Source organism: Telopea speciosissima, chromosome 1, assembly GCF_018873765.1.
Source record: "Telopea speciosissima isolate NSW1024214 ecotype Mountain lineage chromosome 1, Tspe_v1, whole genome shotgun sequence".
Lineage (NCBI taxonomy): Eukaryota > Viridiplantae > Streptophyta > Magnoliopsida > Proteales > Proteaceae > Telopea > Telopea speciosissima.
In genome coordinates this window covers 11,184,844-11,197,424 of record NC_057916.1, presented here as the reverse complement: position 1 = coordinate 11,197,424, position 12,581 = coordinate 11,184,844, and the positions used below count along the sequence as shown (strand labels likewise).

Below are 12,581 nucleotides of genomic sequence, written 5' to 3'. Positions count from 1 at the left end.
AATTACTGTCTTATAGTATAGGTGTTTTATCCGTCTTTGGTTTCGTCACTTGTTGCTTTGTCTGGTTCAATAATACTGCTTATCCTAGTAAGTTTTACGGGTCCATTGGAGCAGAAACTTCTCACTTTTCTAGTTAGAGACCAGAACCAATAGTTCATTATCTAATGGGTCTTTCCGTTCAAAGCATTTATCAAATCTGTTCCTATCTAATGGAAAGTTATTGATTCAAATGACAAAGAAATTGTTGAGAAAGAGATGGCTTTCTCCATATGAAATGAAACATTTGATATGTGACCACGAAAGAGGGATCAAGTGGAACAGAATTGACAGGGTGGTAGAGTTGCAACTAGACACAGGAGAACGCAAAGTTACCGTTCTTTTTTTTTTTTTTGTGCCAAACGGTCTCACTACTATGGTGACCCAGAGAGGGAGTGGGCTCCTAGTGGGCTGAAAGAGTAGGGGTACCTAGATAGTGGTGCATGGCAACCACCGATGCACTAGTGAGGATTTTTTGATCAAGTGAACAAATCTCGGGCATGCCTTCAATCAGGCAATGCCAAACCGCTAGGCCAAAGCCCCAAGTGTGCAAAGTTACCGTTCAACTCTCAGAGAAATGCAAGATTCCATATAGGCAGATGCCCTGCGTGAGTTCTCACTGGCCCTCACGCTGGTCCAGGGGCTACATGACCAAGCAGGAATCTAGTGCCCATATATATAAGAGAAGAAAAAACGTCAATATACTGTACACAATTGGGGGGAAAAAAACATATATGTACACTTTTACAGCATCGGGTAACAATAGTAAAAACAGCTGCTGTTACCCCCAATGAACAGAGGATTTTATACAGATTTCAAGACATAATAAACTGAGGAGCTATCGCAATCTCTGATTCTCATCCTCTGGGCTGTAGATTTTCCATCACCATCTCAGCTCTTTTCACATTTGGCTCTTCAGACAAATCACTGAAAACATTTAATTCACATGTTGAGTAGCAAGGGCAAGCACATGCTATCATTTCAATTTAACTTCTTACTCTACTTGATTCAAATCTTGTCTTAAAACTTCTACTCTACTTGATTCAAATCTTGTCTTAATGTTTGACAGACTTACTTGGCTATCACTTGAATCTCTAGTATCAAGCTCTTCCCAAACAGTCTCTGAACTTGATCTGATAATTTTCTGTTTTGGGCAGTATGAGTTTACAGTAAATAAAGCTGCTTCATTTGTCAATTGATACGAAAGCACAGAATTAAACAATTAAATAAAGCAACCAAACATTTAAACAAGCAGTAGTTCTCCCTTAAATCAATACATTTTCTGAGCCAGGTCGATCGTTTCACCACTCAATGTTTTGATTATGTCCTCTGCATGTTAAAACACATGAATGATAAAACTCAAGCTAGTTTCTTCCCTCTGTTTCAACAGAAATTTGTTGCAAAGTCCAGATTCAATTCTACATGAGCGGTTGCCTTTTGAGAAAAGTAAGAAGATAGGTCCTCGAATTAATCACATATCCACTAGCAGAATAGGAAGAATGTGCCGAGGGACAACTAATGTGATCACTGACATATCAGTAATTGCACAATTGGTGGCTTAGGGACCATAACGTGTCATTATTTATCAAGGAGGATGTTTAGGATGTTGAAGGTAGATCTGACCAGGATCCAGGAGTCCAAAGCTCCAGAGGTGAAATTTAGAAGGGCATGGAGCGTATGAGTGGGCAGGAATAATGGGGTGGTATAAAGAGGGGGGGCTCAACATCTGCAAAAGCAATTTGGCAGATTAACTTTTGAGTGATTCCTAATTTTGGTTTATCGTCCTAACAATGGTGGGGAAAGAAATTACAATTGGCTTGAATCCTTTAGCATTTGATCTGGCAGGCCTAACTTGGTGTATGTATAAAATATCAGTTTGATTTACTTCTCCAAGTAATTTCATAACTAGCAGCTTGTAGGGTACCAGGTTCTTCAATCAGCTGTTCTTTTTTATAAAAAAAAAAAATTTCACCTGCTGAATGTCTTTTTATTTGGTCCAACATGAAATCAAGTTTGGTGGATTACACCATAGAACTACTTTTCAAAGCACTCACAAATGCCCATACCACATTAAATGTCTCTATTTCAACTTATCTTCTACCGAAGCCACTCCTAAATCATCTATAATTTTTCCATTTCTTATTGTCTTTTCTCGTTTTTTGACTTATCCATCTCAACATCCTCACCGCAGCTACACTTAATTTTATTCATGTGGCATCCCTTTGTCGCCCAACATTTAGCTACAAACAACACTGCACGCTTCATATCTGTCCGATAGAATTTCCCTTTTATGCCTTGTCACATAAACTCCAGAAGCACCACTGCACTCCACCCATCCCTCTCTAACCCTATTGAGTTACATCTTATTCTATTTCTCCTCTATCTAAATAGCAGAAACTACGACTTTTGACATTAAAAAAAAAACACTTTCTGGAGGCTTGAATAAACTCAGGATTGGAAAGTGAATATAAAAGCTAAAAGTTTTGGAGAAAACAGATCCCATTCAAGGATTGGAAGATGCTAGGTATCTTAAGCAGGGTTATTCTTCAGATATCAGTAACCATGATTATAAGAGATTGTAATTACAGGTAGGCAAGGAAAGAATACAGGTTGCTCTAAGAAAGGAAATCCCGGTTACACTAGGAGTCTCTCTACGAAGATTCCTAGTTTAAGTATGGCTCTAAGAGTATAACTAGTTGTCAAACAAGGTTCCCTTGTCCAGCTAGGATAGGGTTGAAGAAATCCAAGTCCCACCAGGACTTCTAAATCCTAATCCAAATAGAACTCAAAATAAAGAATTATAATCAAATTAAGAGTCTAATGGAGCATCATATTCCTATTCCATCCAGAATTCCAGGTTAGATTAACAGACAACAGTAGATTGAATAATAAAGTTCCAAATTGAAAGAATAAAGAGCTCTGAAGTCTCAGATTGAAGAGTTCAAATAAAATTTGAAAGGAAACAGCAAATCAAATTTTGTTGGAACTAGGAAAAGTTGCAGAGTTGGAATTATATCTGCAGACTCAAAATTGTAAGGTAAAACTCAGATAGTGTGCTGCTGCTGAAGACAAAAAAACAATCTTGATACCACAGTTGTGCTTGCCGGAACTTGAAAGAAAGAGTTGGGAAGAGGAAAAGAGAAGAATGATTTGGGATCCACCAAATTAGACTAATGAATCCACCATAGCTGCAGAGAAATACATCTCCACCATGATGAATACATATGCCTCTCAGAACAAAGCTGAAAACTTGAATTAACTTCAATAAATCCCGCCCCTTATGGCTGGCTTACAAACCTATGTTAGAGCTCTACTAAAACAAGATTCCAAATTGCAATAGGAAAGCCATAAGACTTGCATACAAAAATCAAAAGCTACAAACAAACTGACTAGCCTTGAGATAATAGGAAATTAAATAGAAACTAACACTAGCAGTCCTAAAATAAAATAAAATTCGGACGAATTCAACACCCCATATCATGGGCTCACTAAAGGAGCCCATTACAACAAGAACCCAATGAACCAAAGGCCCAGTACATATGTAACCCAATCCAAAACTCATATAGACCGAAATAAGTCTTTCCCCCCCCCCCCCCCCACCTTTTTTGTTTTGCTGTGTCAAGTTATTAACAGGTAATCAATCAACTGGTCCCCTATAACCTAGAAATATATGGATGGGAAAGGTCATGGAAATACTGAAACTTTATGCATATTATCTAACAAAGGAAGCAACCAATTTTTGGAGCTGAATTCTAAAAGGTGAAATGACAATTAGAATGGAGATTGTTGAAAGATATACTAGTGAATTTGTTCTTCTAAAAACTACTGCTATAGTAAAGTTAGAAAACCTTCCCCTTTGGCTAGCATTTTCTTCAATAAGGCCAACTGGCCAAAGAATCTCAGGTCAAGGAATTCAGGCTGCTATTGCTGAAGTGGACAAAACAATGGTCTCAGTCTAAGTCTAAATTATCAGGTATGGTATCGTATCATTTCAGAAGGGTGATTTTAAGAGACGAATCATATCAAAGAGACACAAGATACGCTAAAAATATGCATGTAAATGGTAACGTAAGAAAATGCAAAGGATACATGCAAAATACAGTTTTGAAACATAAAACACTAAAAATACGTAATATATAAAAGGGGGAGGGTTTCCTACAAGGGCAGTGTAAGAAGGAATCTACACGCTACACCAATGAGAGTTTGGAGAATGGTATCATCCTTATGGGGGCCACATGGTCAGAATAGGAGAGAGTGTATCAGGGTGGGACCCACTGATTATTATATGAGATGGGTCATCATTGCAAAAAAAACTAGTTTGATGCAATTATGCAGGTTGCCTTTCACAAAAACAAAATGGTATCTGGTTCTACAGACCTTAAGATTTTAGACCATTGTAGGGATTCTTTACAAAGTAGTTATTAGGGTTCTTTACAAGAGAATAAAGGACATGTCTGGTGAATTTGTATCCCAAGCATAAAGACACTTCACTTACATTGAAAACACTACAGTAGACATTTAGAAAAAGGTTGAGGATATCTGAGTCTCACGCTAAAGGAAGCACTGTGCAAAGTACACCTAAGAACACACATTATAATATAAACTAGGGAATTTTCAAATTATGCCATGGTTAGATATTAGTGGCAAATATAATTCTATTTTGCCATTAACAATCTTTCTCAGCTGAAATTTACAAGCAGATTATATGGCCAACATAAGGAGTAACCATTGAGTTTGGTTTTATTTGACCTTTATAGACTGAGGGTTGGATTAATAGGGCAGGGGAGGGGGGATGTCTGCCCCATGCCATCCCACTTTGTAGGGTCCTCAATTCCTACTTAACTTCTCAGCAAGGCATTCAAAAGCTTCATAGGATCGTTGACTTTTGAATTATTAGAATAGAAACTAATCAAATTTTGGATTCAAGCATCACTCATAAAGGGTAACTATTAACCGCCAAGGTTTTGGTTGCCTAAAAGAGCACAAATACTTGGAGATATTCCATTCTCATAAAAGAGGGTCAGTGCTTCTCCAACTCTTCTCTTTGGACACCTTGTTCACTGGTTGCTAATTAGAGATGTAAACAGATCGAAAAAGGTCGTCCCCCCCCCCCCCGACAGATATGATTCACTCTCAATCCATGTCTCTCAGGTGTTGTAGTCTCATGATTCTCATTTCCTCATTCCTTAGAACTTGTTGAATCTACAAAAATCCTCAAGATCATTAGTTATTTAATTTTTTATTATTTGTTGGATATTTATTCGGAGGATAAATTTTTTTCCCGGATATTTGAATATTTTTCCGGATATCCTTAAAAGGAAAGGGATACCCCTAACCGATTGCAAATTGGATTCAGATTTTCGAATATCCGTTGACATCCCTATTGCTAATGTCAGCTTTTCTCTAGCAGACAAGTTGTCCACAACACAAACTCCTTTCAAATCTTTGTATGCTTAGACTGGGTCCCAATCCAATTGTATGATCTTCTCTTTAGTTCTCCCCACAACACTCTCTTCCCTCTCTCTACCTGGTGCCTTAACGCTCCTTGTGTAAGGTTGATAGCTATACCCTTTTGGCTTCCTTCTCTTTTTTTTCCAAAATTATCTTTGGTGTTGATTTGAAAAGAAAAAGAACAGCAATTTGACACAGGTACAATTTCAAATGTAGTTATAAAATCTCTGTTGAACTGAAATCAAGCATCATAAGTTAGAATAAAATCTATGAAAATAAGAGATCTATCACCTTATTTAATGAGGAATCATTTTGTCGTTCACACTCTCGAATCTGTTCCATCGTCATCCCAAACCATTCATCAATCCAAGCAAAACAATTCTTATGGCTTTCCAGGAAGAGTGCTCTTTCACCCTGTTTTTAAAAAAAAAGGGTGCCAAAAATGTTCTTATTAAATATAATATCAATTTGTAGCTAGAATAGAAAATAAATCAAAGATTTTGAGGGACCACTAATAAGGCCTTATCTGTAAATATCAATGCCTCATACTATACTTTGATTCAAGACTTAAACAGCATTTTATCTAAAGGATCATGGTCATCTTTATTGCCATGACTGATGCAGAAAGTTCCAGGAGGAAAGAAGAATCAACAACTTAGTCACATAGGTTACTTCCTTTTGTTTATCTTCTGTAACTTCACTTTTTCTCATACTTCTTGGCCAGAAAAGTGGGATTAGAGCACCATAGATCAGGCCTGTATACCCCATTCATCATTTCTCTACGCAATGATTGCGAAAAAAACAGGGAGGAGAAAGGATGGGGCGTAGCCATTCAGAGATATAAATAGCATTTCTCAACACGTGAAGATAAAGAGCTAAGACATCCTGCATGTCCCTTGTTTATGACCCCTCCTTAAGAAGCCCCATTGTACTTTTCTGTCTTGTGTTTTATAGAACCATTATCAACTGGAGGGGGGAAGGCAAAGCATAAACTCCTTTTCTTCATTCCCTTTCTTCCGCTTTGCTGCTCCCCGCAGTTTGGATAGGAGCATGGCATCAACATATCCATTTTGTAGTTATTAAGTTGAAGGTATGATATTTCATCTGCTGCATTCAAGGCAATCTGCATGAAATGTTCAGCAGACATTTGATTGCCAACCTACAAGATAATTTAGTTCAGAATATGGTATTTGATTTACCTATCAAACCCATATCCATGAGCCTTTCCCAAAAATATTCCTTGGGAGAAGTTTGTTTTGTGGAAAATGGTTTTTCTGGTTACTATGGCTGCAGACTGCAGGCATCAACTAAAAAACTTGAGACGATTCCAGCCAGTAGGTTTTGCCAAGAAATTACCAAGGAATGCACTCACATAGATTTTAGGGAGTCACATAGGACCACCTTAGTTTGGGGGCTGGAAAGTTGTACCTTAACGGTAAACTTCGGTTCAGGAAATATAGCAATTCTTACTATTAGAGGCTGAGTCAAATCGGATTAGATTGGGATTGAAGGAGTCCAATCATATCTTGGATATTGAATTCTAAATCTCTGACTGTTTTAAAACCCTAACCACAACCAATGAATGATTGGAGAAATTTACTGAAAATACTCTTCAGAATGATTCTTTATTCAAATATGGACATAAAATACCAGGATGTTGACTGCAATTTTGCATTTTAGTGAATAGATAGCTCATAGATACCATGCATTATTAGTTTCTGAAAGGCCTATAGAATACCGTTATCCACAATATACATACCAAAAGCACAGCTTGTTCCAGACGACTTTTTAAGGCCAAGAATGGAACATCTATAGTCACCAATTTGTATGCAGTCATCACTGGATCACACCTGCCCTGCAAGAATCATATGGACATAGTCTATTCACATTCAGCTAGACTAAAATGAGGATTAAAGAGAAAATGCCAAATTAAAGCATTTATCAAAGTTATACTGGCTAATATAAATTAAAATACATGATCAGCCATCTTCGGAAATACATTATATATTGAATCATTAAGCAAGATTTGAGCAGGGACCCTGAATATCGATCTAATTGGTTCCAAAAGTACCAACCTGCCACCCCTCTGAAAGCGGTCCACGAGCTGTCCTCTTTGATCTGAAATTGGAGAGGTTGATATTGCTGGAACCGACAAAATTACTCCAATAATCCCTTGCTGTAGAAGCTATATCAATGGTTTCCACTTTCCTGGCCTTCAGTAGCTCTTTGCTTAAGCCATGTACCTAGCTTCCAAAATTATCACTTGATTCAGAAGAAACATACCATAAAGAAATAAAGATCTGCGTGTTGAGTTTGCCTATCTGTATCCACATAACACTTGAAACAACTCACATTTTCTGAGTTTCCATTGTCAGCCATATGAATAGTTTCAATGGTCAAAAGAAACTTGGGGTAGTATGGACACTGCAAATTCAAATTGATAAGATAATGAGTATACACCTAAACCAAAAGGTGATAAGATTTCCAAATGACACAGGCTTGGAGGAAAGAAGGAAAAAAAATGACACACCTTGATCACTGTATGTACAGCAGCCCATTTCAGGAACCCATTGATCAGTAGAGCTTTCAGAATGGTAAGAAATGTCAAATAATACTGAGAAACTATTAGTGAAACGAACCTGTCTTGCATCTTGGGTATGCATCCCAGGCTTCCTCTTGCATGACGAAAGCATCTGCTGGAACTAAAGCAGACAACCAAGTAGGAACTTTACTGCAAAAAATTATGAACAGATTTTAGAGATTATAAGCTTGACTTTAACTCTTCAAGAATGAAGGCCTTGAACAAGTGGCACGGCTTTATTTTTTAAGTGAAGTTATTTTGAAAAAAATATCATGATCTGCAGGATTAAATTTTATCCTCCAGTTCTGAAATGACGAAACATGTTTAACTATTTAACAAGAAGCACCTTCATAGAACAAAACTTTTATTTCTAAAGTGTAGCTAAAATGTGCCCTGCAGAAGGACGCAAGGTTATCCTTCAATTTGTCAAACGGTGATACATGAAAACAGATGCCAGCTGTTAGGTGAAAATTATGTTGAAAAGCAGATAGGAGAAAGGCTCTAATTCTGAACGGTGTGAATTTCTTGTCCATGGCATGTGTTCCTATCCTATCAAGGGTAAAAGTATCATATGAACTTAACCAAAGAACTAAGGACGAGTAAACTCTATAAATATTATGATACTATAGTACAATATTGAGGAATGGTTCAAAGTACAATAAGAAATTGATGAGATTTACTGATTTAGAACAGATCAACTAGGATGTTGACATATTGTCAGTGAAGTTTACTAGTAGGGTCAGGAGAATAACTGATGCCTTTATTTGAGTGAGCCAGTTGCAGTGTCCATACTACCCCCCAAGTTTCTTTATCCAAGCTGCAAACAATCCTTTTTTTTTTTTTTTAAGTTCTGTTTTCTCTAGGGCTTCCTTTGCTGATGATGAGGGATCCTGGTTGACCAATTTTTAGAAAAATAGACCAGTTTAAACAGAATTTAAATTCAATTGGATTTGCCATGTTTTGAAGCATGCTTAAAAATAATAGTCCATAGTTACAGAAAATCAATCCCACCAAACTTATTCTTGTTATAAAATTACCAAAATACCCTTTCCCAATACAAACTTATTGTACTGAAATTGCATAAAACCTTTTTTTGCACGGGAGAAGTTGCATGAAAAATAAGATTCAAGCCTCTCAAAATGGCTTTACCTTCCCCACCCCACCCCAATAGTGGACCAAAATCAATTATTTGCTGATCAAATTACTAACATTAAACTTTGTCCAAGATTTTGGTTAACTATATTCCATTCCTGTTCAAATACTAACATTTAACTTTGTCCAAAATTATGGTTAACGATACTCCATTCCTACAGCCTGGAACTGTGATGAGTTAAGAATTTGGAGCAAGGGCCTGAGATTGTCAGGCAAGAAAGGAATGCCTATTTTACTGCATAGGCAGGCTGTTGAGCAGCTGAAGTGCCATATGGTCATTAAGTGCTCCCACGACATTTCCAAAAGCACTGTGTAGCAGTTTAGAAGTGTCAAGAAACATTTATTGTCCAGAACCAAGTGTCATAAAGAACTTCGGCCATGGAATGTGAGAGCGCCAGGAACTCAGCTGAATGCCCTTATTTTCTAATTTGATCAGTAGAGGTTCCTATGACGCAGAGATTGAAGATCGCTTGGCTAACAAAATTAGTTGTTTGAAAGAACAATCCAAATATTCATTGCATTAATCACGTTCTATCAGATTTATTCATCACCTAGCTTCTCGTCTGGTTTATTCGAAGGAATGCAAATACAGCAAATGAATTTAGAAAGCAAGTAGTTTCATTGACCTAGAATTTGTTTTGGGAATGAATTTACTTTCTGAGGAGCAGGCTTTTAACTTTTTGTGTGTACCTTATATAATATAATTTGTTCTAAAGGAATTGGGAAAGGGGAGCATTTCCTTAATTGGGTGATCCCTTGGTTGATTGTTTGGATCTCTATATTCTCTATAACGAAAACCGCTTGTTACTTATCCGAGGGGGGGGGGATCAGATAAATTTATTCCAGGTCTTGGCCCAAAACTTAGACAAAATTCACCCTTTCAAGAGGATTAAAGTTTTTCAATCATTAGATCAGAACTTCATAAGAATGGTCGAAATTCATGGTGAGTTTTTCATGGGCTCTCAGGAAATCCTATAACCCATGAAAAGCTATAGCTTATAAATATAGGTCAAACTAGCCATGAAGGCATCATAGAAGGATTAGAGGAAACATATAAAGATGAAGTCACCATGATCGCTACCCTGTAGCCTCAAAAGTTCTATATGGACATTGGACAATAGCATGACCCAAGCCCAAGGATTCGTCTTTGTTTTTGGTATTTTTCTCCTATTTTCTTGTCAACTGTTTACATGGACAAGAACCATACAATGCCAGTTTTCAGATTATAGTTATACACTAATACTAGCTCGACTACCATGAGACATGCAGGATAGGAGATTCTATAAAGCACAAGAGTAATATTGTGCAGTGTCTCTCTCATACCTTTTCAAGTGATAAATTTTCGATGTATATTGACCCTTTCCGAAAACGTCATCTTCGAACGGCTTGTTCTCTAAGATCACCACCCCTTCATTACTTGTAGTATCCTTCTGCTGCATTTTCATGACCATGTACGACTGAGCTATTTGATACTGCAAATGAAAGCCCACACAATTCAGCAAATAACCACACCCTCGACTATTAATCACTTTGAAGAGTTAGATTGAACAACTAATTCTTTCGATCAAACAAAGCCAGAAGCGATTTATTTTCACACCTCATCCACTGACATAGGCATGACGATCCGACTTGGGAAGAAACCCCAACAAAAAAAAGGTTGTGGTCAAGGAAAATCATACGGAGAACATCCTTTGAAGAAACTAGAAAATACAGTTCTTACTTAAATATGAATGAGGAAGAACATACTCAAATTGATTATATATAACAATAAAATTACAGGAAACGGTTTTTCGAACATTTGAAGCTATATAAAAAACGAAACAGTAAAGTTACTAAGATAGAAGGATACAACTCTTTAATCTGAACCATCTCGGACTCTACTCTTGAAAATCGAAAGGAAAACCAGTTTCTTCTCAATCGGAAGATTAAGATGGTTTCGCCTTGGAAGGAAATCAATAATCCAATACTCCTATCACTGTTTCTTTCTTAAGTTCAGAAGAATCCACAACGAAACAGCCAGAAAATGCAGAGCTGAAATAGGAAAGCTGTAACTTAAGAATCCACAACGAAACAGCTAGAAAATGCAGAGCTGAAATAGGAAAGCGGGTATTTGAGCTCTGAAAGGACTCTACATGCTATAACGACCAAGCAATAAAGAAGTAGCGTAAGCTTGTGTCGCTTCGTGTCGCGGAAGGTGAACAACACTCCCACGGTGCATTATAGTTTTTTGGGTTTAACGACCGTTAAATATTTTTGTTCTTGTCGTATTAATGGAAGACGGAAGTGCGTTTGTTAGGCGTCTATTTTCTACTTTGTTCGTTACCGAACAGCCACATATACATGGTAACGATGACACAAGGGGCTACTATATTAAATTGTCTCTGACGGAACAGAGATAAAAGATTCTAATCCAAGTGTTTGTATACTCAGCTCGAAGTACAATTCTTTTCCTTGTCTCGGTATCAGGGAGAAGGTAGATTCTTCCACACTAAGGAAGAAGGAAAAAAGAAGATTCGGATCTAACGTCGTTGTCAGCTTTCCTCATGAATCGTCCACGACTCTTTGTGGGATAAATTGTATTTAAATAGGCGACTCGTGTATCCGTATACGAAACGGTTGCCGATGTGTTACCGGACTATAACGACCGAAGAACAATAATACAATATTAACGTTATTGAGTGGATCCAAGGAACATGGGTTGGGCCGAGTCACAGGGACGATTCTGGTCAAGCCAGCTGGACTTCGTCAACTTCGAAGTGAGTTTAGATTGAGTTTCCTGAGGACCACGTCGTTCCAAGCGTTGAGCTCCTTTCCTTGGAAGCATCCGACGGCTGCGCTGGTTGACACACATTCGTGAGTATGTGTCGGTATCTACGCCAGACAACTCAGCCATGAGCACGTCAGGCGCCAGCCCCATGATTGGATTGAAATTGGTTGAAGCTGATTTCAATTTCCAATTGATTTGGTTAAAGTTTGAAAATCAGGAATTGGGTTTTGAATCGCTTCTGGATGATTTCAATCGAATTATTTTTCCCTCCAATTCGTTGCCTCCTATAATTCCATCAATTCCTCAGATGGGGCAAAAATGACCATCCTACCCCTTGTCTGAAAATACTATCCAAGATGGGTTTCACTCCCCCCCCCCTCTTATTAGAGGAATTGGAGGTGCCCGCAAATTGGAAATGATAATTATTCATTTCAATTCAACCAAAATTAGTCCAAAAATGGTGGAAATCAGTTACAAAAAACCCTAAACCCTAGTTTCCACTTAGGATCGATCCAATCCAGGTCGATTGGAATTAGGATAGGCCTTGGTCGATTCAATCCAATTTTACAAACTAAGATTTAGATATGTTTTGGC

The 12,581-nt window shown here is 37.6% G+C and overlaps 1 protein-coding gene across 1 annotated transcript; it reads right to left on the bottom strand.

The window, feature by feature from the left end:
- Nucleotides 1-766: 766 nt before the first annotated feature.
- On the bottom strand, nt 767-11,214 carry LOC122653904 (phosphatidylinositol transfer protein 2-like). Its single transcript, XM_043847865.1, has 11 exons — nt 11,070-11,214; nt 10,818-10,848; nt 10,544-10,692; nt 8,127-8,218; nt 8,018-8,025; nt 7,840-7,911; nt 7,563-7,730; nt 7,247-7,342; nt 5,779-5,901; nt 1,116-1,180; nt 767-966 (listed from the first exon to the last, which is right to left on the bottom strand). The coding sequence occupies exons 1-11, from the start codon at nt 11,087-11,089 to the stop codon at nt 894-896; spliced, it is 897 nt and encodes a 298-aa protein (XP_043703800.1). The 5' UTR covers nt 11,090-11,214; the 3' UTR covers nt 767-893.
- Nucleotides 11,215-12,581: the final 1,367 nt, after the last annotated feature.